Source organism: Urocampus carinirostris, chromosome 3 (genome assembly GCF_059441175.1).
Source record: "Urocampus carinirostris isolate Australia breed hairy pipefish chromosome 3, RoL_Ucar_1.0, whole genome shotgun sequence".
Lineage (NCBI taxonomy): Eukaryota > Metazoa > Chordata > Actinopteri > Syngnathiformes > Syngnathidae > Urocampus > Urocampus carinirostris.
In genome coordinates, this window is record NC_142351.1 from 23,488,576 (window position 1) to 23,515,609 (window position 27,034).

At 39.1% G+C, this 27,034-nt stretch overlaps 1 protein-coding gene across 1 annotated transcript in view; it reads right to left on the minus strand.

Moving 5' to 3' along the window:
• The window catches only part of LOC148369221 (glutamate receptor-interacting protein 2-like), a 65,580-nt gene that overhangs the window by 23,447 nt on the left and 15,099 nt on the right, over window positions 1-27,034 (minus strand). The window contains exons 2-10 of the mRNA XM_088331164.1: window positions 24,748-24,828; window positions 21,528-21,663; window positions 17,422-17,567; window positions 17,255-17,338; window positions 17,108-17,183; window positions 11,867-12,012; window positions 9,148-9,295; window positions 8,900-9,069; window positions 633-752 (exon numbers count right to left, since the gene is read on the minus strand). Of these exons, the coding sequence (XP_088187290.1) occupies window positions 633-752; window positions 8,900-9,069; window positions 9,148-9,295; window positions 11,867-12,012; window positions 17,108-17,183; window positions 17,255-17,338; window positions 17,422-17,567; window positions 21,528-21,663; window positions 24,748-24,828 (1,107 nt within the window). The remainder of the gene's footprint in view (window positions 1-632; window positions 753-8,899; window positions 9,070-9,147; window positions 9,296-11,866; window positions 12,013-17,107; window positions 17,184-17,254; window positions 17,339-17,421; window positions 17,568-21,527; window positions 21,664-24,747; window positions 24,829-27,034) is intronic.

The window sequence follows — 27,034 nt, forward strand, 5'->3', positions numbered from 1 at the left end:
GTTCCCAGCCAATGGATTAAATATGATGTAATACATTCACACCTAGCGTCAATTTTGACCGGCCAATCAACCTGACATGCATGTCTTTTGAACATGGGAGGAAACCGGTGTGCCCGGGGGAAATCCATGCAGGCATGGGGAGAACATGCCAACTCTGTCCGGGGAGGCTGAGGTAGCTTGAGTTGAACCCTAGACCTCTGCACTATGGGTCTGCGTGCCAACCACCCAGCTTCTTGTGCAGACCGTGAAAGGTATCATCTATTACAATCATATATAAGTTTTAAAATATATATATATCACTAATTTAGTTTGTCGGGCCAGCTAAAGAACCCGAACAGGCTGTATGTGGCCACCGGGCAAAGGTTTGCCCATCGCTGATCTAGTACAAGTTCCACTATCAACTCAGTGACTCACGCCGCATTAATGGATGAACCAATATCAATGAACTAGATCACTTTTAAATGACTGAAATGTAATCCTTTGCTGATTCTCTGTGATTGAACAGCCTTGTATTGACGTCAAATCGAATTGCATACAATGTTTCACAGAAATGATAAACGACAATAAAGACAATCCAATTCAATTTATTGTCTGGTAGATAGTGATGAGGTTGTGTTCCAAGAATCACTTACGTTTGCAGTGGTCCGGCTGGTTTTGTGGGTGGCTCGGGCTACTCCATGTCTTGCCATGGCTGCCATGTGGAAAGTTGCTGCTCTGGTCCCAGTGATGATGGTTGCTCTTCTGTACTTTGACTGAGGCAGCAAACAAGCAATTGTGAGTAAAGGAAGAGTCACTCCAGTGTCGTTTACATTTCTAAGCGCTTCCTGTTAAATCACACTTCTATTAGAAGTCTATTATTGTACCAAAACACACACCGCCTGGAGGGATTACTCACAGCAGAGTAATTGATATTTAATGCCTTTCGTCATGGCGCACTTAATCCTTTGGTTTGATGCGTAAAGAAGGTTTGACAGTCGCTGATGGAAAGTGAGGGAAAGTGAGAATACAGAACCTTACTTTTCCTGGCAAACTTCCAAAACACAGCGTTGAAATTGGAAATCATGTTAAGGATCTCATTTTCCATAAAGCCCCAAGATGCAAAAATGCTGTGTGCAAGTTGAGCGCTGGGCATGATGCTGCTGTCCTGCAGCAAGGAGCGTAAATCCTTAATGGGCGCAGCTGAATGCTACCTCTTAATGAAGAGTGCGTGTCCATCTCCAGGCATGCGGCCCAAATCCAACCCCCAATGTGATTTCATGTAGCCCTTTCACATTTGCCATGAGAAAATTAGAGTGAGAAAAATGATGAAATTAAAGGACGTAAGAAGGTTAAATTCTATCAGCTTTACAATGACTATATATTAATTACAATTTTCCTAATTTTAGAAAAACAAAATAGATTTATTTGTAAAGCAGTTTCCAGGCAATACATTTCCACTAAAGTGCTGTGTATAGTATACTATATATAAAACAATAAAATCATCTTGAAACTTGAAAACACCTAATACACAGACACACTTAATGGTTAAAATGCAATAATAAAAAAAAGAGTACGGAAATAGAAATAAAGCATGATTATGGCAAGGCACAGACTAAGCAAGGGAGGAAAGGGACCTGAGGGAAAAGTAGCCACACTTAAAGTTGCCTCCATTGCCACTCACACGTTTAATTGTAAGGCTGTCCGTTAAAATGGCTGCCAAGTATCCATAAGCCAAGAATGTTGCACCTATTTTGAATAAATAATGTATCTATTGCATACCTGTCAACCTGTACGTTTTTGCAGTAGAAAGTACATTTATTATGCATTTTAAGACGTGTACGACATACAAGAAAATCTGTACGGAAAAATGCAAACTTGTCAATTATGGGTACGAAACGGCAAATCAATCAAGTCAAACGAGTTTGCTGCGGCAGCCTCTATCTTGGTATCGTTTTTTTGACCGTTGCAAACGAAGCGAGCGGTTTGCCGCCTCAGATTTCATGTGGTAGTTATGTAGTGAAAGGAACTCCGTCTCTTTTTAGAGAACGTTTTTTTTTTGGCTCAACTCATTAAAGAGATCGGCTCTCAAACGGCTCACTTGCTTTGATGCATTATATTACGAATCATTATTGTTGTATAAAGAAGTTAGTATAAAAGGAAAAAATGAAAAAAGACAGGTTTGTGGTTATCCCTTTAATCAGTATATTACCAACAATAATTTAATACAGAAAATGAATTAATAATTTGAATAAGAAAATCTATTATTCTACTTAATTATATTTGCATGTATCTTTTCCTTCTACAGTGACCGTCCAAGCGACTTCATTTTTGAACTTATTTTATCATTCATGTCGAGCAACTCAGTATCTCACAACAAAATGTTAATTAATATATATGATATAACGAAACACATGTACAATATAACATGATAAACTACATAAATAAACACGTTTGAAAAAAAATGTGGTGTAAGATTATTTTGTATTTTGTAAGTGAAAATATAACATTTTGTAAGGGCATGGAGCCGTGGAGGTTGACAGGTATGCTATTGTTAGTATCTAAAGTAGCTTTATTTGAATTTAATACATCAGTGCAGTCAGTGAAGGAAGATGGCTCTGTGCCTTGGAAATATAAAATTGAACCTAAATTAAATTGTTAAATGTATTCAGTGTTAAAGTTATTTCTCATTTTACTTAAAAATGTGTGGATTTTTCTTCTCAAAATCACAGAATTTTCACATTGTGTTATGAATGTTATTAATCAAATTAGTATGTATCTTAAGGTAAAGGTCAGTGTTTCTGATGTTGCCCCCTCATGTGGTCATGGAGGCCAATTTGGAGCCACACAAAAATGGAGGAGTTGAGGTAAATTTCCGCCTGCTAATGTCGCTGTGTGCATCTTCTAATCTACTTTTGAATTAAAAATGTGTTTATTACTTCAGTTGCCTTCCTGCAGGTGTCTCTCCAGGCTGGTCTTCTTGGAGCTAGGTTCTCGAGGTGGCCAAGGTTGACGTTGCAGTGCCTCAAGAGTTCTTTTGTGTAGTCCTTGTACGCTGTTTCTGGCCACCAGCAGCTTGCTTCGATGGGGTCAGCTGTCCGTAAAGGACTTGGCATAGGAGACGGTAGCCGGGCATGCGGATGGTCTGATCAACCTAGTGCAGATGTTTTTTGGCAAGAGCTGCTCCCATGCTAATCGGGCCGGTTGCTGATAGACTGTCCATATGTCGGATTCGGTCTTCCCAGGTCAGGTTGAGAATTTTTTTGAAGACATCTGATATGATACGTTTCCAGGCTTTTTATATTGCATCTATATGGCGTCCATCTTATGCCCCATACAGTAAGGTAGAGACACAGTTTGCTTTATAGACAGCAACTCCGGTGATGGTTTTCAAGTTGCGGTTGTTGAACACCCACCCTTCTTCGGAGGCGTCTAAAAGCGGATGAGGCCTTACTAGTGTTATTTCACTGTCAAGTGGGGAGACTGTGGAGCCCAGATATATTAAATGGTTAAGAAATTTGAACGGATTCCCATTGATGTGGAAATTCACGGATGTGGGGGATACATTACAGAGTTTAGCCATAACCTTGGTTTTCTTGGTGTTACCCTGAAGGCCAAAAGATTGGTGGTGAGTTGAGATTGTGTCCAGGGTGTGCTTCATAGAGTCTGGGATATGTGCGAGGATAGCACAGTCGTTTGCATACTGGGGTTCATGAATGTGGTATGTGGATGTCTTTATATGAGACTGAGGTTGAAGAGGCTACCGTCAAGGTATTCTGAGTTGACACCATATTTATATGTTGAGGTAACACAGTAACAAGCCTTTTTAATGTTTCAGTTCAATATTGCTTCGTTACTCTGCCAATCAGATTATGACTAAGACGTAGGTTTATTTGATTTTGACTGTACCTCACCCGACACCTTTCACACACGTCAGTGAAATACATTGATTTGTATTATTAGTAAAACAGTGCAGCAGTGCACTAATTACAACATGATTGTGGTCGATTTAAAAAAAAAAAGGAAGTTGAGAATCGCAAAAAAGTCTTTAACAGAGCAAAACAATGCGAGTTGTAAATTCAAATAATGTATTTGTTAACATTAAGCTAACAATCTTTAAAAAAAAAACGGCCAAACTACAAAGTGCCAAACAAATAAGTTGTAAAATCGAATCATTCTTATTTCAAAGCCGCCATGTATGTGTAGTGTTTCATGTCGCATCGGACAACTCCTGCTAACAAGCACACTTGGCCTTAGATAACTGGTAGCCTTCTCCTGAAATCAGTGGACATTTGTGTGGGAAGAACTTCAATAATTAGCTTCCTTTGCAGATGTATTAAACCGTGTGTCAGCACACGCTAAATGTGACAGTAATCCTTGCTGCTTCCTCTGCGAGGGTCTAATCTGCGAAAACTAGCTCACGTGCGAGGTGGATTTGCTGCAGCCGCCTATGACGACACCGGCACATATGTAGGAACTGCTCGTGAGAAACTCTAACGTAAAATGCATCGCGCTGAAGCATCATGGGGAGCTCTTGGCTGTTCATGCTAAACCTACCTCGAAGATATTCTTTAAGAAGTGGCCTTTCTTTCCTGCTTTAAAAACAAATCCTAATCTCACAGTGGCCATATCAATCTAAAACCCATCCCCCACAGGGATTTAACACCCAGCGTTTTATGGCCTGCTTCTTAAGACTAAATGAGCTGTCAAAACTGGGTTTTATTTTTACAATATGGCCGCAAATCGACTTCAGAGGAAATGCTAACGACTTTTAATGTATTGCACATTGAAGGAAAACGATTGAATGGGAAGATGCTTTGGTTATTGTGAAACAAAAAAGTCCAATTAAGCAGAAAATTACAAACTTGATTTTTTTTTTCTCATACTTCAAGCCTTCTTCAGTGTGCTTACCCAGAAATACACGAGTCTGGAGAAAAATTGTGCTAGTGCTTCTCTGTACCATCTGGAGGCTCATGTAAGGCTCAAAGCACAGGGATTATTGCTAATTTTATGGGTGCTGATTACGTTGATCGCAATTTACCAGTCGATCCCAGAAAAGTGCTTTGTATTTGTTGGCACACACTGCTATCCAGAAGTCAAATGAAGCATGTCAGTATGAAATTAACGATGCTAAGCAGGGCAGTCGCAAATTGGAGACCTCCAAATTTTGTAAGTGAAATGCATTACTTATTACAATTATATATATATATATATATATATATATATATATATATATATGTATGTATGTATGTATGTTTTGAAATATATATAATTGTTTTACTTATGATTTCATGAATACACGATCATTCAGAGTCCAAATAAAATACATAAAAATTTACATTTAGATGTATATATTCTAAAGAGTCCAAATGAAATATATGAACATTTACGTTAACATGTTTATACTGCAAAATGTATGACGTTGAAGTCTATCAACATGCATTACAAATGCAAAAAACAAAGGAATAATACTAATTAAATTGCTGTTGATACACTTTAAGAATTTTGTCAATAAGCACAGTTGTGTGTATTTACATAATTTGTACTGGGTACTGGGATTTTACTCAATTGCATTTCATTGAACTGCAGTACAGCAGCGCAGTGTTACTTTTTTTCTTGTAATAACATCATTGGATAAAAACCATGACAAGGAAAAAATACTGACCTGAATTGAGACACGAACTAGAGGTAAGATCGGGCCAAAAAAAAGCACCCGAGCCCGACGCAGGCCCGAGGGGTATTAAACCCGACCCGGACCGAGCCCGACTAATTAACTGGATTTGCTGGCCCGGCCCGAAAGGGGCCCGAAATTACATATTTTATTTATAAGGAGGGGTGATTTATGATAACAAATTAAACTCTGCCTTTTGTTACAACATCTAGGCCTAAGTTAAATAAAACTGTATAAACATTTACATCTTTTATATTTCTGTGTCTGCACTGCAGATGTTACATTAAGCGACAATCTGTCATTGACGGTTTTTTTTTTTTGAGGTAGCGAAAACATTTAAGGGCGTCCGTCATTTTGACGACTTGATCATTGGGCCATAATCCACAGCAGCAGTAGTAGTACGTCCTTAAGATTTTAGCGCAGCACTTTCATTGAGGGGGTGTTGACGTGTTGTGCCCTTTTCCGACTCCTATGCAAATTCCCCGCCCCCCCTGATCGTATTCTATATAAAACGCTTATTAAAACAATAAAGCGAGCTAATTATAATAATTGGGAGATCCTAGTCTATATAACGCGTTTATTTAAACAATAAAGCGTGATTTTATTCATTCACGTCACGTCACGTGCACAGAGCAGAGCATGCTCTGGCTCCGTTAAAAGCAATTACAGCTCCTTCTCCGTTTTATCCAAATTATTTATTTTATAACAAGTATTCCTTGGTCTAGTATCCATACATAGTTTAAGTATATATTTTTAATGAACATATATTTATAATTATTAATTAATTTAAAAAAAAAAAAAAAAAAAAAAAAAAACGAACCCGACCCGACCCGACCGTATGACTGACATTTCAGGCCCGACCCGGCCCGAAATTGCCTCGGGTTCGGGTTCGGGTTCGGGCTCGGGCCATAAATCTTAGGTCTAACACGAACTACAACTTGATCCCTTTTTCTTCATTTTCATTAGAAAAAAATATTTCTTTAAATTATAAATTTTCAGGGTACAAAGTGAAATATTTAAAGCCTCCTAGTGGTTCAAAATCTTTACGGTAAAAAAAAAAAAAAAGAAAAACATTGATTTGAATATATTCTTGCCTTTGCTCTGAAAATTCTGATCCCAAGAGTCAAGAACAAATCCGCAGGTTTGAGAGCGTTTTCTATTTTGGCCCCAGTGCTGTGGAAAGATCTGCAACCTCAGTGGTACTGTTTGAATCTAGGCTTGAAACAAACTTGTAACCTATATTATATGAATGACCTATATTTCATGTTGACAATATCTGTGTATTGTTAATGCAACATCTGTTGCAGCCTGGTCATCCTGGAAGAGGGATTACCTCATGTTCTCAAGGTTTCGATATTTTCCTCATGCTGAGGTTTTGAGTTTTTCCTTGTCCTCATGTAGGTTTTGGATCAAGGCATGCTGTAATAATACTCTGCAGTCTGCACTAGTTATTGGTCTGTGCAGCCCTTTGAGACTTCATTTGATTAAAGGCCATGCAAATAAACATGACTTGACTTGAGTACAAGGCAAAAATACATTAACTATCATACCAATGTCAATTTTCATCAAAAGAATCATAGTTTTTTTCTTTTTTACACAGTGGAATCCACAATTAAGTCGCCGCCATGTTTGTCCGGCATCCAGCCGGTGCTCCCTTCCTTGCACCAGACAACACGGTGACATATAGTGATAAAATATTACACACTGGGACTTTAAGCTTGCTTTGTAAAATATTGTTAGCTTTCAATTATACAAACTATGATTTTTTTTTAAACTAGACTGCACTTGAACCTTCATTTGTTTTTCTAAACTTTTTTCTATGATTAAAGAATTTACAAATAATCATCGATACATTGAAGTTTTTTTGCATTTTTTTGTGTTGAGTAGATTGTTTTCACTCCATAAAATCCTGAAGGCCCTGAGGCATAATCATAACTGTTCGAGAAAGCTGTTGGTTTAGCCAATCAGTTTCTTATTTGGTGTCACCGGTTTCATAAACTATGATTGGCTAGGGGGAGGCGGTAACCCAACAAAACAATTGCACCAACAGCCATTAGAGCTGCTGAAGGAAAATAATACTGCTGTGTTCATTTAATAGTGAAAGTCGGACAAGTACAAAGCGAGCAAGACTTTTGCAAGCGGGAAAAGGTTTTGTCCGCCACTTTCGGCCTAGAAGTAAAATCGTAAGACTGAGCAGAAGCCTGACCTGAATCCTTCCAAGTTTCAGTGGCAAATTGTTTAGTTTACACCTACGCCTTCACTCCAGTCTGAATTAGTGATGTGCTATTCGCCAACAACTTGGCTCAATAAGCAAATAAGCAAAACATTTTTTCCAGGGATTTTGTGTTGTTGACTTTGAAATTGTTGAGAATAAAAAAGTTTAAAGTTGTTTTGTATAAGTTTTTTGTACATCTAAAAATATTCAAATTTATGTTTCCTGTGTTTTTCATTAATTGAATTTCACAACGAATGTAAAGTTTATCATTGTATTACATAGTTCATTTGATGTTGCCAAGAATAGTTAATACCTTAAGTTAACGTGTGTTGTGTGTTTTTCAGAGATTCTGAGTCGCTTGAATTCTACATTAAAGATTTTTTTTCTTTTTAGATTTTTCTTCTATTGTCTATTTTTTCTTTATTTCTCTTTTTTCAAGGTGTTACAAGTCAGAATCAACCCAACCCATAATAGCAATTTTATGGCTATAAAATCTTTATCGCAGTTACAGCTGCGATAAAATAAAAAAAAAACACATTAATATTAACAGTGGGCAGTTGGCGCGATCGTTTTGGTGGATTACTGCCCCCTATGTTTGCTAATGTTTCTCCACACCTTTCCGAATCCAAATTTGAATAATTTCTAAATGTTATTGGCATGTACCCACAGGGAAATCACAATGATGTTGAGCTGCAGGGCTGCCTTTTTAAAAAATATTGAAGCTCTATGGGCAGATTCCTAAACCTAGCAGCAAGTAATCCTGAAATCTGATTGGTTAAATGCTTGGATATTAAACCACATGTCTTGATGAAGATCATGCAGGGGAGAAGCAATGAAAGGAAGGTGATAGACAATTTAGAATTACTGTCTTCTATGTTTACTATCATGTGTGGCTTTATTTAGGCAAAGAACAAAAAACAGCATCAGTATTTATGTACTAAAAATAATTAACAGCACAAGATTCAGATATTTTTCAGGCTAGCAGAGAAGGCCTTGCAAGCCCTAACAGCCCATCACTGATATGTAATGATCTTTACCTGTGTCTTGTGGGCGAAGAGGAAGTCTGCTCTGACTGGACGGTAGAATTTCCAGCTTGACCACGTCGCCAGTGTTCCCCAGAAGCTGCAAGGCCTCCATCATGGAACAGTGTTCCGTGCTGGTTCCATCAATGGTCAGCAGGGCGTCGCCGGCGTGCAGGGCTCCACATCTGACAGCACAACATATCCAATCTGGGAATATTTTGAATGCCTCGGAGTTGTCATAGTTATCACTGAAGTGCCTTCACCTTTCCGCCACGCTTGCCGGCTTGATCTTGTCGATGATGAGAACTTGCTTATTCCTGTATATGGATGTGGTGAGGCAGAGGCCCAGACTGGAGGAGGTCCCTTTCACAATCTCCACTAACAGAGGACCTGACGCCAGTTGCACCGCCTCTGCAACAAATAGTGCAACTTTGATTAATGATAGTCTTTTCAGCCGTTCCTTGCACGATCCTTTGTCGAAATTGGAAAGTATCCACATAATAATACTTGGAGATAATGTTTAGAAAAAAAAAACGAAGTAGTAAGATTTGTTCCGGCTGGTTGAGTCATGACTCATGTCAGAAATTAGTGTCAAACTGACATGCAGAATAATTTTGCCACAACATTTTCTTATATTCTACGAAAGTATCGTTTCACTTTGAGAATTGTACATTTTAAAAAATAGAGGCACTTTCTTACTCATATATTCACAAATCTGATCAGAATTCTACTGTAAAATATTGAAATTGCCTATTTTTTGAGTCTAAAGATTATTTGGCAAATAATAATGTTTTTTTAAACAATAATTCTGATAATTTTTCACAATAGAGCACTGTCGGTACTGTATTTTATAATGCTTTTTCTTTTTTGAGTGTAGTCCTTGCACAAAAGCTGAAATGTATCTTACGTATATGGGGTTGTGTTTTTCAAAGTATAATGACAATGTTTTTTTTCATGAAAGATTTTCTTGAAAAAGTAAGACACAATAGTTATTGAAAATAGTAATTCTAAAAGACTTACATCCAAAAGAATCGGCTGTTGGGGGTAATGCTAGTGAAAAACCGAACAAAATGCAAACAGGCCCGCATTTTTTATATTTAATTTGCAAAAAAGCTAAGTTGTGTTTCCGATCCATCAGATTGGTTAATTTACAAGTAAATTCGTTTACTTTTACTTGAAGTTGGGTCGGTTTTCTTGGGGGGGGTTGTATTTCGACTGGATGGTGAAAAAAACAGCTCAGCCCATTTTTAGGTTTAATATTTTTAATGAGAAATACACTTGATTAAATTGGCTTAATATACAGTACTTGGAATTACTAGTCTTTGAATATGAAAGCAAATCCTTGACTCAATACACTGAGTGAAATTGATGCAGAATTAAATTGTGTCCATTACACTAAAAAAATGCAGCAAAGAATAATCTAGAAAAATAATTACAAAATAATGAATATAGTCATATCTTTAGAGGGACAATAAGTATTTTTTAATATTGATTTAGAAAATTAGCAAATATACATGGATTATCTTCGAAACTTGCATTTTTTAGAAATACTCTTGGATCAATAATTCTGCATTTATCTTACATAAAATGAGGCTTACCCTAGAATGAGCTGATGTACGTCATCTAATAACTACGGGTACCCAAAAACCCCAAAATGTTCTAAAGGCTACGCAAGAAAATGGGAGGAAAATGATTTGGTTTGGTCACTTTGAGTCTCCGTAGTATGTATTCTAGCCTGTGCCTTTTAGCACTAATTTTCGGTTGCACGACACAGTACTGCCTCATCCGGTGGTCAGATAATTACACACTGTCCCTGTAAAGCCTGAATGTGTGGCATTTGAACAATAAATGGCAATGTGTTGTTATGAGCAAGAGCCAGTAATACACAGCACATCCTGCTGGACAAACATGGCACCGACTTAAGTGGGGATTCCACGGTGTAAAAGAAATACTGTTGCAGCCTAGTCATCCTAGAAGGGGGGATTACCTCATGTGCGGTCCCCTCTCAAGGCTTCTTCATTTTCCTCAAGTTGAGGTTTTTGAGTTTTTCCTTGCCCTCATGTAGGTTTTAGATCAGGGGATGGTATAATCTGCAGTTTGCAATAGTCTGTGCAGCCCTTTATCCTTGTGATCAAGGGCTATACAAATAAACATGACTTGACTTGACTTGACCTATGACTTTTTATAAAAAATAACATTGGTATGATAGTTCATGTATTTTTGCCTAGTATGAGTATCAATGGTTTTTTTACTGGATGAAAGTTTTTCGTACCACTAGGAGGCACACAATATTACACACTGCCCCCTTAAAAAAATGTTTTTTATTCCATAGGCCCGGTCATTTTAAACATAATTTATCTTGTTTTAAGATTGTTTTTTTTTTTTAAAATACTTAAAATAAGCAGAATAGCATCATTTTACACACGTTAAGTAAGATTTCTAATATTTTGCCAGAGAATGTAAAAATAAAGTAAAATTATGAAAAGTAGTACATAAACCGAATTCAACCTTTGAGTAGAAGAACAATAAATATTTCTTTTTTGTCTTTTAACAATTATTTATTATTTTTGTTCGGTTATTTGTTTTACCCAATTTGTGTAACATTGGAACCAGAATCTACATTATTATCTACATTCATTATGCACTGTATCCCTGCAGTTTGAGTCACTGTAGCATGACTGGAGCTTTGAGGCACATAATGTTTGTCAAATGTTCATATGCAGCAGTTTTATATGGGTCACACAAGGAAAGTATGCTTGTTAACAAAGGCCATCAAGATAGAGACTCACACACACACACAACAACAACAGTAATCCATTCTCGCTTTCCGTGTGGCTCTCGGGCCTGAGTGACTCCCCTAGTGGCATCTCCAGCGCCGAGCCTCACCCTCGTCGGCGCAGCCAAACGGCCACGTTATTTACCCTCAGAGAAACACTGCCCTACCATGTTTCTGCATATTCCCCCCCGTGTGTGTGTGCTCACCCATAACAGAGATGTCATATTCAATCAGGAACAAAGCTTCCTGGCTGCTCTGCATCAGCATGGTCAAAGCGTCAGCATGCTTCTCCCTGTTTAAAGGCATGCCGTCCACGCTCAATACCCTGTCGCCGGCCTTCAACGTGCCCTCCCTGGAGGAAAACGAGCGAGGGGGAAAACACAAACACCGATCAAGCTAAAATCATGAAATAGTTCTGCATGACACCGAGGCGAGTTGGAGTTCGACCATGTGTTAGTCCCAACCAAGAAAAAGCGTGACGCTGCGCTCGCCTGGGGATGTTTAAGCCGCCTTTCTGTTCCAATGGGTTTGTTAAGCGTGCTGATTTCATGCAGAGGTGAGCAAAGAAAGCAAAAAAGTATTTTACTATCTCAATGCAAGTTTGATATGGAAATATCACAAACTAACCGTTTTGAAAAGGGAATTACCTAGAAAATTGTATCTGCACTAAAACCAAGGTCGACTACAGATTCAGAGCTTTGAAGGTGCTGAGCACCCAGAATGTCTTGCTGGTTATTATGATTTTCTTTTCACTATAAGTTATTTAGGATTATTCAACACTATTCAAGAGTGTCACTTCCCATTTGTGAACATCACATTACATTTCAAACTGATCCACTGGGTAGCGCTGACAACCAAATACAGATAAATTAGGAGGGGGTTTTGTGTATTTTCTTGGTGGTTACCTTGGGTAAGAGACTCTCACTGGAACATGGTGTTTTTTACAGGACTGCAAATGTCCATGTTGGTGCTGGGAGGATGACCACACACATAGCTTACACATACGCAACAATTAAGCTAGGCTGATCTTTCTTGCATTGAATTCAATGCAGCTAAAATGAGGACTAAAATCTGTTGATGATAACAAAGTCATGGTATTGGGTGGTAAAGTATTTGTGCAACATAACCACTGTATGACATACTCTCACCGTTATACACCAGAGCCTTTACAGAAGACTAGCCGGGCTAAAAAGCCGAGTGGGGGGTAAGAGAGTGGCGCTAGAAATTAAATGCACAGAACAATATCAAGGCAGTTGTGTTTTTCACATTATTGTTTTGTTTTACTTCTTTAAAAAAACAAATACCTAGCATTTTTCATCATATTTAATCCTATCAAAGAGCTGGACAGCCTAACAACAGTAGCTGAGAGACGGGCACTGGAAAAGCTGCGGTCAATCATGGACAATCCATCGCATCCACTACACAGCATTATCTCCAGACAGAAGAGCAGTTTCAGCGACAGACTGCTGTCACTGTCTTGTACTACGGACAGACTGAAGAGATCTTTTCTTCCTCATGCCATGAGGCTCTTTAACTCCACCCGGCAGAGTAAAGGCCCACATTAAACCACACCACCTACATTGGATATTACCGAATCTTAATGCAATATGTATTCTGTGTTGCACTATTTAGTTACTCTATATAACACGCTACAGTGGGCATTTGCACGTCACACTGGGTATTTGTATATTGTATTCTTTTGGCTTTATTATTGTACTGTTCTCAGCTCAGGGATGCTGCTGGAAATGTGAATTTCCCTTAGGGGATGAATAAAGTATCTATCTATCTATCTATCTATCTATCTATCTATCTATCTATCTATCTATCTATCTATCTATCTATCTATCTATCTATCTATCTATCTATCTATCTATCTATCTATCTATCTATCTATCTATCTATCTATCTATCTATCTATCTATCTATCTATCTATCTATCTATCTATCTATCTATCTATCTATCTATCTATCTATCTTAGTTATGCCCATGACTAAGACCATATAGTGATGGGCAAGACTATGAAATCTTGATCAAGTAAATGACAGAGGATAAAATTATCCAGCATAAACATTGGATAGACTGCACTGTCAGCTTCTGCTTTTTGTATAATGAGTTACCTTATTTCTGGACTACAGTATTAGTTCTCAAAAAGATTGGTAAAAAATATACACAGTACATAAGCTGCACTGAATGTGGAGACCTGCAAATTTTTTAGAGGCGTGATTTGAGGATTTTACCCCCCAAAAATGTTCTGATTAAAGTCGATAAAAGCCTCAACGTGTTATATTTGACCACTAGATGGCACTGTGGTGTCTTGTGCAAGCGAGGGTCAGTGATATAGCAAAGCATAGCGGCAGGATGCTGGAAAAACATGGTGCAGACTTAAGTAGGGATTCCTAGTGCAAAAGAAATACAAATATCTCAACCAATGATTTAAAAAAAAAAAAATTTTAACATTGGTATGATAGTTCATAAGGCAGCACGGCGGTGCAGTGGTTAGTGCGTTTGCGGCCCAGTTCTGAGGTCATGAGATCAAACCTCCTGTGTGGAGTTTGCATGTTCTCCCCTGGCACTCCGGTTTCTCCCACATTCAGAAACCATGCATGTCAGGTTAATTGGCCGGTTCGAATTGTCCCTAGGTGTGAATGAGCGAGCGAATTGTCTGTCTCTGTGTGCCCTGCGACTGGCTGGCGACCAGTTCAGGGTGTGCCCTGCCCACTGCCCAAAGATAGCTGGGATGAGATCCAGCACCCCGCGACCCTACTGAGGATAAGCGGTGCAGATAATGGCTGGATGGATGGCTGGATGATAGTTCATGTGTTTTTGCCCGGAATACAAATCAATGTTGTTTTTTTACAGGGTGAAAGATTTTTTTCCACTAGGAGGCACTGAATAATACACAGTGTCCCTTTACGTTTTAGGTTTTTATTTCATCTTAGCTGCAACAGCAGCACTCTATGACCGCATTCTCTCAGTTTTTGCCTGAAACACATTGCAGGAAGCCAAATACTGCAAAATATCTGGCTTTTAGAATTCTTTATGACATTTAAACCTGCACACTGAGAAATAATAGTCAGCATCTTGAAATATGTTTACATAATATAATAATAATAATATATAATTTCAGTGTAAAACAGAGATTAGCAAGAGTAACAAATGAGATCCGACCCTTATTGGAAAAAAATTAACAAAACTTCTATACTTAGGAACAATAGGATGGCACCTCCACATGCAGGAACACAAACCTTATCCACAGGTCCGGTGACAGAAACTTTAAATAAAGGTTTAACACCTTCATCCTTGCTGTGAAGTGTGCTATCACATTTTTGGGCAAAACTGCTAGATTTACCATTGGGGTTTTACGGGCCAAGATTTTAAAAGTCGCATCCAATCTAACCCATTAGAACAGTTCAGATTCTCTTAACCGTTTGTTTCCTCCCTAATTTGCCCCCACAAATTTTCCCTTCATTGCATAACTTGACGACTAGATTAGAAGTGTTTTTTTACTGTCGAATAAACACTGTTTATCGTATCACATCAATCAATGTGTGTATTTTTAAATTACCCAGTAATTACACTGTCAAACTAAATATAATTATATAATTTTCTTTTGTTTTGCAGCCTTTAAAACTTTGAAATTAAATTAAAACGCTACACAGCTTGGTAAGGCTTATCAATCAAAATTCTAGTCCTAGTCCACTCAAATTTGAGTTATCCCTTGCCAAAATAGAAAGCAAAATTCTTCTAACGAACTGTTTTTTTTTTTTATCAAGTAGTCAATGCATGTTGTATTTAAATGCTGGTTAGTAGAAGAGCATGAGTGGAATAGGAATAGATGTGAGCATGAGCAATAGTCTTGGATCCAATATCTGAGATTTTGGGCGAAAGAAGATACTGTATAATATGAAACAGTTTTTCAGGGTAGATGGTCATGTAGATACCTGCACCTTAATCCTCTGTTTACCACCCAATAATTACGATACAGTATGTGGGCTAGTTATTTAGGTCTGATGGTAACGCTTCTGGTAGTCTCCCCCCCAAAATAGCGATTTGCAAACAGTGCAAAAGGTGTCTTGTTTAAAAATCCATTTATTATTTAATAAACAAAAATGTAGTTGTTTTCTTTAGAATAAAGCCAAGAACGCATCTTGTGCAAAGAGCGGTGGATGTTTGTGCCGCAAAAAAAAAAAACATACACCGATGTCATCAGTGTTCATTTTACCTCTGAAAAGTGATGGGTCCCGGGGACTCGCATGTTCAAAAATCTATGGGTCGCAACAGATATCCCCAAAATTTAGTGTTATATTGAATTGTAAATCGGCGACAAATATATAATATAAATCTATATATTCTTTCAGTTGTAATCATCACTGTTTATTGATAATACAAAACAGTTATCACTTCAAGAGTTTTCAGTTCACAACAATATTGGACATTATACAAAATAATATTGCTGAAATATTAATCTATATTTTCATTCAGTTTTAATCATCACAGTTAATTTGTAATACAAATCAGTTATCACTTCAAGAGTTTTCAGTTCACAAAAATATTGTACATTATACAAAATAATATCGCTGAAATATTAGTCTATATATTCATGCAGTTTTAATCATCACAGTTAATTGGTAATACAAGGCAGTTATCACTTCAGGTTTTCAGTTCATATGTTCGTGGTCTGCTGTCCCACCACAGTTGTAATGCCATCTGTAAGGTCCAATTGCAGCAACTGAATTTCCATAGCTAATTTGTGGTTTTCATTGTCGTGGTGCCCATCGGATGTGCTCTTCTGAAAGTTCGTATTGCAAAATGATTTATGCAATCCAGTTTTTTTGTCACGCTGGGTACACGCATCACAGAACATGTAGCCTCCATTATCATCCTACTCATAGCGTAACCAGGAATATAATTGAGTCCATTTTGGCGGAAAAGTCCTTTTCTTGCTAGGAGTATTCTTTTGTTTATTTTCTTTCGTCGAATCGTTCGCTTCAACACACATGCTTTCCTTGCTGGAATTATTGCCGTTGTTATCGCTCTCTGCATTATGTTTCGACTTATTACTGACACTGATAAATGACCAATTTTGTGTTGATTTTTACCTAATACTGTGTTATCGCAGGCATACTTAACCTTCCGTCGACGACAAGCACCACAACAATGACGTAATCTCGAAGCAACGAGATCTCGTTTGCCGAGATCGGCGTGCAGACGAAATCTCGAACGCGAAACCAAAACAACAATGGCGGATCTGCCTGACGAAAAGTTTGGAGTGCGATAAATCTTTGTTAAAAGAAAAAAGTAATCGGGTAATAATGTCAATTTTGTGTCAAAAAACTTGCGTCCCGGGGACGCACGTTGATTCGACACTATGCGTCCCCAGCAAAAATGATGCGTCTAGGACGCGGGGACGCGGGCAAACGAGAACACTGTGTCATATTGGTCATACCTGTCAGCGGGACCTCCTGGCCTCACATGGGTCACCACCAGAGGACGGGATCTGCGCCAGTCCTCGTGATACCCTCCTTGAGAAGCCCAGAAAATATCATGATATATGATCTCATAGAAGAATGCAATAAGATGGTAATGGACTTACCCCTCATGACAAATCCAAAACTATTGCCTTCTTTGGGCAAACACACCTCTGTTGTTTTACTTATAACACCTGCTGGAGTCTGCACTGTAAGAAGATGAGAAATTGTACCAAACTGGAACCGATATTTTCAGAACATGATAAAGAATACATAAACAGATTTGACATACGTAACGGAGGCAGCTCGTATTCAACCTCCAGGACAACCCGCTCTCCGATGTTCTTCAGAAGGCTGATGATCTCATCGTGACGAAGCTTGGACAAGTTGATGCCGTTCACCGATTTAATGTGGTCTCCTACATTCAGCTGGTCGCTCCTAGTGTGTGTGTGTTACAGGACGCATGTCATTTATCTGAAGATGCTGGCTTCCTTTTGCATCGACCACTTTTGCAGCTGTTAAACATGTGAACGAATTGGAAAATAATTGTATGTCAAAATGTAATTAGCTTTGAGACGGCAGGAGTCATCTTGGTGTTGGTTCCTTTGAAAAATTTATAAATTCTTTATACCGTTTTCCTTTCTCAACACCAGCTGCTGCCAATAGATGCCACAGGCAGGCGTGCAGACATGCTAACAAGCAGAGCTGACTGTCCTGTCATCAAGTCAGCTCTCATCACACAATGTCACTGCCGTTTCCTCCCTCCGCCCGCATGACTCTTCACACAGTAAATTAAGCCACACGTCCATCAAGCATGTCACACGCTGCTTAATCATCACGAAACGAGAATTTTTACACAACGTATTGCTGTCGTTCAGTTGAGTTTGGCAAAATGGGTTGGAGTGTAGTTACAAAGATAAAAGCTCTTGCAGGGTAAAAGCTTACAAGTACAAGTATTTCTACATACATGTGTGGTCCTCATAAAGGTTTCTGCAGCCCATCCCATCTGACTTGGGGCTATGGACAGAGGAACCCTGGACCTGGTTGCCAGCCAATCTCAGAGAATACATGCATAGTTAAGCATTGACACATATACTGTACTTATTCCTATGGAAGATTTGGACTCACTGTTCGACCTGCTATGCATATTTTTGCAACTTGGAGTGCACAAAGAAAACCAAATCCAGCTCAAGACAGGCAAACCCCTCTAAAGAAGGCCAGAGGTTAATTGAACCAGAGTACTTTGAACTGTGAGCCAGATGTGCTAACCATTTAGCATCATTTCATAACTATTTGGCAAAAATTGATCCTGCTGACTCATTGATATTTTTTTTGTTTTTCTTTTATTACATGGCAGGTTAGACCCGCATGCATTGAATTTGGGACCTGTGTATATTGTTAAAAAGGGTTTATTTCTTGTTCCTGTTTTTTTTTTATCATTTTTGACTATTATCATTATGATTATATTCATTTTTTATTTTTCTATATTTGTAAATGTTATATTCACAATAACAAGATAATATTAATCATAATGATAATTACAATTATATAAAAAATGTTACACATGACCTTTCAAGAAATACAAAAAGTGTTATGCAAACAGATACAATTATATAGCAATTTATTACCCATTGTAGCGATAATTATTATTCTTATTGATATCTCCTAATGGATTATTTATATATTGAATTTCATATATTCAGACCATTGAATTTATACCTTTTGAACCTGAGAACTATATATATATATATATATATATATATATATATATATATATGTATATATATATATATATATATATATATATACATGAGCTCTGCTGCTTTTACGCCAAACATAACGTCTTGCATTGTTGCCAAAAAGTCCGATTTTGGCCTCATCTGACCAGAGCACCTTCGTCTACATCAGGGGTGTCAAACTCATTTTAACTCGGGGGCCACACGATAGAACAAACATTCTGCTGGGGGCCGGACTAGTAGATCAAAGAGAAATAAAAAGAGGGATAAAGAAGTAAGAGAAAGAGGGAGGGAAAAGGAGAGAGGGCGGGACAAAGAAAGAAAAAGAGAGACGGAGAGAGCGTGAGAAACAGAAGAGATAAAAAGTCATGAGAGAGGGGGAAAAGAAAGGGAGAGGAAGGAAGAAATCCAAAGAGAAATAGAAAGACAGAGGGAGAGAAAAGAGAAAAGAAAGCGCGAAGGGTAGGAAGAGAGAAAGAGAAAAGAGACAAAAGGAAAAAAGGACGTTAGAGCAAAAGAAGTTAAAAAGACACAGTGAGAGAAAGAAACAAAGAGCAACAAAGGAGGAGAAAAAGAGACACAGAGAGTGAAAGAGAGAGACAGAGAGTGGGAGAAAAGGGGTGGAAAAGAGAGAGAGAGAGAGAGAAATAAATACAAGTACAGTGTCTTTGTTCGAGGCTCCTGGCTTTGCCAACATCAAGTTGACATATTTCAACCTGCAGCTTGTTTTTCTCTTGCGCTTCTCTGAGTGTTGCCTCGCGGGCCGGATTTAATCTCTTAGCGGGCCTGATCTGGCCCCCGGGCTGCCTGTTTGACACCTGTGGTCTACATGTTTGGTGGTGTGTCTCCCAGGTGGCTTTAAACAACACTTCTTATGGATATCGTTAAGAAATGGCTTCCTTCTTGCCACTCTTCCATAAAGGCCAGATTTGTGCAGTATAGGACTTATTGTTGTCCTATAGACAGATTCCCCCACCTCAGCTGTAGACCTCTGCAGTTCATCCAGAGTGATCATGGGCCTTTTGGCTGCATCTCTGATCAGTTTTCTCCTTGTATGAGCTGAAAGTTTAGGGGGACGGCCCGAACTTGGTAGATTTGCAGTGGTCTGACACTCCTTCCATTTCAATATCATTGCTTGCACAGTGCTCCTTGGGATGTTTAAAGCTTGGGAAATCTTTTTGTATCCAAATCCAGCTTTAAACTTCTCCACAACAGTATCTCGGACCTGCCTGGTGTGTTCCTCGTTCTTCATGATGCTCTCTGCGCTTTAAACAGACCTCTAAGACTATCACTGTGCAGGCTCATCTATACAGAGACTTGATTACACACAGGTGGATTCCATTTATCATCGTTAGTCATTTAAATCAACATTGAATCATTCAGAGAACCTCAATGAACTTCTGGACAGAGTTTGCTGCACTGAAAGTAAAGGGGCTGAATAATTTTGCACACCCACATTTTCGTTTTTTATTTGTTAAAAAAGTTTAAAATATCCAATAAAGTGTGTTCCACTTCCTGATTGTGTCCCACTTATTGTTGATGCTTCACATGGAATTAAGTCAAGTCAAGTCACATTTATTTATATAGCCCTTAATCACAAAAATGTCTCAAAGGACTGCACAGCATTACAATTAAAAAATTACACAATTACTGTTGGAATTATATACATATATTTATCCTACAGTTGACATTAATATGTTATAAGTGTTCTCAGCCCTTTTTGTAGAGTTTTCAGCCGTAAGCTGTTCTTCAAGGCCATGGGTTGTTTTTTGTGCAGTCTGTCTCACATACCAGTGGGTGCACCCTGACCTGGAATATGCAATAACTCAAGTTGTTTTTCACCAAGAACCTTGATAAAAAAACGGGAGAGATCGGAGATTTCTTCAGAGTGAGGGAGGAGATTTGTAACAGCCCGGTCTCCGCCGCTCTCATTATAATGATTAATAAAATAACCAATTCTCTATGACCGATTCTCTATATCTTCTTTTATTTCAGAGCGTTTTATCATAAATGTATGGGACTTAAACCTAACAATTACCTGATCTTAAACCAGCATGATACCGTTTTTGTATCTTGATGTTTGAAATCTGGCAAAAGGTCATATATATATATATATATATATATATATATATATATATATATATATATATATATATATATATATATATATATATATATATATATATATATAAATATAAATAGCAGGAAGAGGTCATCAACCTTTTTGAACCTGAGAGCTATGTCTTTGTTACTGATTAGCACAAGCAGCTATCAGATTGATACGTATTTTCTAAAATAGCAACTTATGTTCATACAATGTTGTTAAAATGTTATTACTATGTTATTACCGGGTTGGAATTATGAGAAGAAGGGATCAAACAAGCACAGTCAACCACTAAAACACGAGGTAACTTAGGGCCGCTAACATTTTTGAGACATCTTTCCTGTGCAATGTCTTTTTGTTGAAGCAAGAAGGAAATGTTGTAGGGCAATTTCTGCTGGCATTAAGCTGACTTAACACAACCACCAGGTCCTACACGTGAGGGAGTGCAACTTTGCAACATAAGCATGTTATGGCAAGCTGATCTAAGTGGTCCGGACAGCATGGCGAGGCTGCATGCTCTTCTCCGTCGCATCGCAGCAGAGTACATGAAGATCTCACCTGGCAGCCAGCCCACCTGGTCGTAGGTTTGACACTCTGGGCTTGCCGTCCTTATCGGAGCCCCCAGAGATGGTAAGGCCCAGGTTGCTGCCTTCCCTTTTCATCAAGTCCACTGTGGTCACCCCCCGGTATTCTTCTGTAGTTGGCAAAGAAAACATCGTTTTTCAGTTTTTGCCTCTGTTATTTTTCTAAATCAGCATAAGCTTTGAAAAAGAAAAAAAGAGTAAGGGCATTTGTCCCAGAATGCTCAAACCAGATGAATCTTCTTTTAATCCTTGATTTTGTTTTGCAAGCATAAGCCATAATTTGCATTTTGGGGGATCCTAACCTCTCCTAAAAGTCAGGGTAACAAGCAGAGCCGTTTCTGAGAATCAAGTTAGCTGTGTTCAGACCTACAACCTAAAAACAGTGCCTGTCTAACTGTCCCATAGGAAAACAACACCATTGACCAAATTGTGTTCTGATAAGATTTGGCCAAATTTTCTTTGGCCAAATTAATAAAGAACATTACTATTATTACACATTTTTACAATAATAGAAATCACTCTCTTCCCCCCATCCCCCCCACCCGCTTTCCTCCAGCCTAACGTGCTGTGTGACCGGTGATAAAAGTAAGATAAAAGAAGACAGGCACAGTAAGATAAAATGTGTAAAGGCTCTTTAAACTCAGTTGGGAATTGTTAAAAGATACTTAACAGAGAAAATATTTAATTTTAAACTTTTTAAGCACACCTTAATCTACGTACCCCACTTCTTCATTTTTTAGAACGGATGCATTTTTATTTGGGGATATTTTAATGTGGTGTGCACAGATATACCGTCAGGACCAGAACGGAAACAAGACCCAATAGCATAGCATTTACCACAAGTTTTATTGAAGGAAAGCGGAAGGGACAGGAGAGCAGACGTGGTCAGGATCAAAACAGGTCGTAGGCGGAGACAGACGGGACCAAAAAACGGGACAGGTGGGAGTCAGGGTCGAAAAAGGCTTGCCTAGTAAACACTGAGGTTCGCAGAAGGACTGACAGCATGGGACTGACAGGACTGGGTTCAAACAGTGACAGGGAGCCAATCAGAACCCGCGGAAGTTGGCGCCAAATGAGCGGGCACAGTTGCATCACATCAGTAATCATGACATATAGAGGATAGTACTAGGGCTCCTCAAACTCTACTCTCTAATAGAAAATATGTCATTCTAGATGGAATATATTGTTTATAATTTTTTGGGGACGATCTACTTAGGTCAAGAGTGGCCATTTTGTGTTGTAGTTGGAATACTAAACATATGTGCATAAAAGAATAAGTCATTTGTAGATCACATTTACACACGTATTACTAAATTCCCCTTGCTACCTCTAAGCTTGCCCTTGCAGAAGAAAAAAATAAAAATCTGTGCATGTCACTTTCAAGTCATTATAAAAAAATGCTTTTAAGGGACACTGTGTAATATTTGACAAATAGATGTGGCTGTATTGTGTAGTGCAACCCAAAAAAGATAGTACAAAGCACAAGGAAGAATACAAACCACAAAGCCTCAAAATGGCCAAACAGCACTAATTTTCTTTTCAATTTTTAGTCAAGCCTTTACTAGGTTTTTGATTCTGGGGGTACGTAAAATGAATAGATATCTCTTGACATACAAGTGACGTAAAAAAATCACGTTTATATGGTAGTTAGTGTTTTGCTTAATATTTATGGCAATATTGTTTTTGTGTCACGGTTGCCATGGTGCCCAATTGGCCCCGCCCGTGTGGCGCCAGCTGACAGATTGGCTTTCCGTCTATTTAAGCTCAGTGCTCTCATTTTTTCTTTGTCTGTCCGTCAACGAACCTCTGCCCCGCAAGACCTGGGTTTTGACTCGGCCCTGTTTTCCTGTTGGTATTCCCTGTCCGGTATTGTTGCCGTTTATTTTTGGCCTGTTTATTATCGGTTTCAAGTTTCGTTTCCGTCTATTTTTGTCCTGTTTATTATTCTCTCCAGTTTTCGTTCCCGTCTAGTTTGTCCTGTTTATTTTCGATATCTTGTTTCATTATCTATCCTGTCTGTCCCGTCCTGTCCGGCATCGATCCCATCTGTCCGATATCAACTCGGGCAATTGGTATCGATCTCGTCGGCCTCTGGCTTCCTATCATTTCACGCCAGACTGCTGCCGAACGTGCAAGACTCCCCATTTCTGGTAAAATAAAAGGCTTGTGTGAGAAACGTCACGTGTTTGGGTCCTGATCCTATTCCGGTTCATGACACATATTTTGGTTTATTTTCCTTTTTTTTCTTACAGTTTTTATCTAGCTTTTTTTATCATATTTAAGCATGTCCTGGCTTTTACTATGGAAAAGAGGGTTTTAAAAATGGAATCATTTCTTGGGGGTTATTAGGTTGAATTTGGGGGCGCTCGAGATTCCCCGGAAACAGGCTGGTTACGCCCATGTTTAGAGACTACTTGATACATTTTGTTTTAAGACATGAAGACCCGGGCAGCACGGCGGCGCAGTGGTTAGCGCGTGTGCGGCACAGTTCTATGGTCTTGGGAGCCTCCTGTGTGGGTTCAAATCCAGCTACCGGACTTACTGTGCGGTGTTTGTATGTTCTCCCCGTGCTTGCGTGGGTTTCCTCCGGGCACTCCGGTTTCCTCACACTTTCCAAAAAAACATGCATTTCAGGTGAATTGGCCGGTACAAATTGTCCCTAGGTGTGAATGAGCGAGCGAGTTGTCTGTCCCTGTGTGCCCTGTGGCTGGCAACCAGTTCACGGTGTCCCCTGCCCACTGCCTGATGATTGCTGCGACCCTACTGAGGATAAGCGGTGCAGCTAATGAGATGAGATGAGACATGAAGACCCGCATAATGGCATTTTCGAATGTGCTGCATCGGTGTGAGTGTGTGTGAATGGGTAAGTGTGAAGCACATTGTAAAGCGCTTTGATAGGTCTTCAGTGACTTGAAAAGTGCTATATAGATGCAGACCATCTACCATCTTTACTAAATTATCCATGAAAACAAAAGCTAAAAGATTGGAAACACCAAACAAGAGTGTTTTAAGACTCTTTCTTTCAGATAGCTGAAAGGATTCAGATCTAGAATTATTCTAATGGCACACAGGCCATAGAGAAGTTTCTTTTTGTTCATCTCTGGAACTGTTTAAGTAAGCAGGTGAGCGCATCTTCATGCATCAAGTCGCAGATGGAAAACAAAGTGCAGCAGTCATGTTTGACTCAATTGTACCTGAAAGGCTGTGCCTTTGGGAAAGATGTGCTTGGTCAGACGCCCCGGATGGCTTGTTTCCTTTTGCGTACGGTCCTTCATCTAAGGAGACAGCACAGAGGCATGTTAGCAGGCACCGACGCTCGATTAGGGAAAAAATCTCGGTCTGCGGCAGATGGCCAAAATGAACAAAGCATGATGCACCTCATGACAGATGCTGGCACTTTTCTTACCGTGAACTGCACCTTGCGTGATGCGGGGGCTGGTTGAATTAGAGGGTGAGGGGGGTTGTGATGAAGTTGAATAATTTAGTAGCTTTTTTTTGTATAAAGAATTTTCTGCGCCATAAGGCGCACCGGACTATAGGAAGCATACAAAATAAACCATGGCAAGGGTTAGGATTTCTCTCAAAACAAAAAAGTACCATATTTGAGCATAGATTGATCAGTAAAAACATATTGCTGATCACAATTTCTAAAATTGGATGCAACAGGAAACGAACTCGGATCACAGAAGGGAGTGAAGCAGACTCTATCCACTACATTGTTGATGTTACTATTGGGCCGGGCAGCAAGAATATTGTCAGACATTAAACCGGTCTGTGGTACAGAAAAGGTTAGGGACCACAGAAATACATTATTGTATTGCCGACTGACAAGCCTTTACAGAGTGCATGAGATTCTAAACTGGTGGAAGGAAAAGGCATTGTGGGAAATAATTTGGTCATCCTGAAATACATAAGTGAAGACATGGCCGCACTTATTGAACAACATTTGCCACTGTTAGATTATTAAAATACGTCACTGATTATGTTGTCATCAGAACATGAGTTTTCCAGCTATAGTAAGTTTCTTGTTCAATCATCCCATCATTGCTTTGCTTTAGTTGTTGTAGGTGTGTAGGTGCATCCATCCATTATCTGCACCGCTTATCCTCAGTAGGGTCGCGGGGGATGCTGGAGCCCATCCCAGCTATCTTCGGGCAGTTGGCAGGGGACACCCTGAACTGGTTGCCAGCCAGTCGCAGGGCACACAGGGACAGACAACTCACTCGCTCATTCACACCTAGGGACAATTTGGACCAGCCAATTAACCTGACATGCATGTTTTTGGAATGTGGGAGGAAACCGGAGTGCCCGGAGGAAACCCACGCAAGCACGGGGAGAACATGCAAACTCCACACAGGAGGTTTGATCTCATGACCTCAGAACTGTGCCGCAAACGCGCTAACCACTGCGCCGCCGTGCTGCCCGTATAGGTGTATGTTTATCCAAATATTTTAGTGGAGTGTTTACAAGGTGTATCCTTTCTTATCAGGACTTTTCTAGCGATGGTCTTCCACCCTTATCTTATCATACAACCTTTGACGTCTCTAGCATGTGCAGTAATAAGTCTTGTAGAGGAGTACCCCTTTTTTTGCCTTGTAATGTGAGATCCCAGATGTGCCTGTCAGAGTTTCATGTTCCATTTTGCAAATACACACCCCTTCCCTATAAACAGGGAGAAAAACATTCTTCCTAGCCTTTCTTGGGTGCGCACACCTGGGAGGGCGCTTCCCATCGACAGGTCCGGAGTGCACTCTGAAACTTTGTAATAAATGTCCTCAACTGCATTTCTTCCCTTCAGCTCTATTTTTCGAAGTCCAAATATTCGTTTTGGTCCAGGAAATTAGAAAAGAGAGTGAGAGAGAGAGAGAGAGAGAGAGAGAGAGAGAGAGAGAGAGAGAGAAAGAGAGAGAGAGAGAGAGAGAGAGAGAGAGAGAGAGAAACAGTGAGAGAGACAAAGAAAGTGAGAAAGAAAAAGACAAAGAGAAAGAGAAAAAGAATAAGAGAAGAGAAGAGAAAAAGAGAGAAAGGGGCAAAGAGAGAAGAGCAAAAGAGTGAGTATAGGAAAGAGAGAGAAAGAGATATAAAGTAAGAAAAAGCGAAATGTCCTTTCGCCTTTCACCACTTACAATGCTTGGATTGAAGACAAACGGAAACAAAATTGATATTGATTTTCAATTACTTTCTGGTTTGTTTGTTTTTTCAATTTCTAACATTTGTATCGGGTACCATGACTAAAACATGTTTGATACATCATCTATGTCAATGTGGCCTGGTGGTTAGGGTCTTGGGCTCTACCTGTCCCTATCCGGGTTCGATCCTGTTGCCATCGTTGTTATGTAATCATGATCAGCAATAGAGGTCCACTGATAAATAATAGTCGAAATCCGATTTTACACCGTTGTGCATTTGATTTTTTTTACATATACAAAGAGCGCCACGTTAAAAAATGCATGCTCAAAATTTGGCCGATTTGTGGTATAT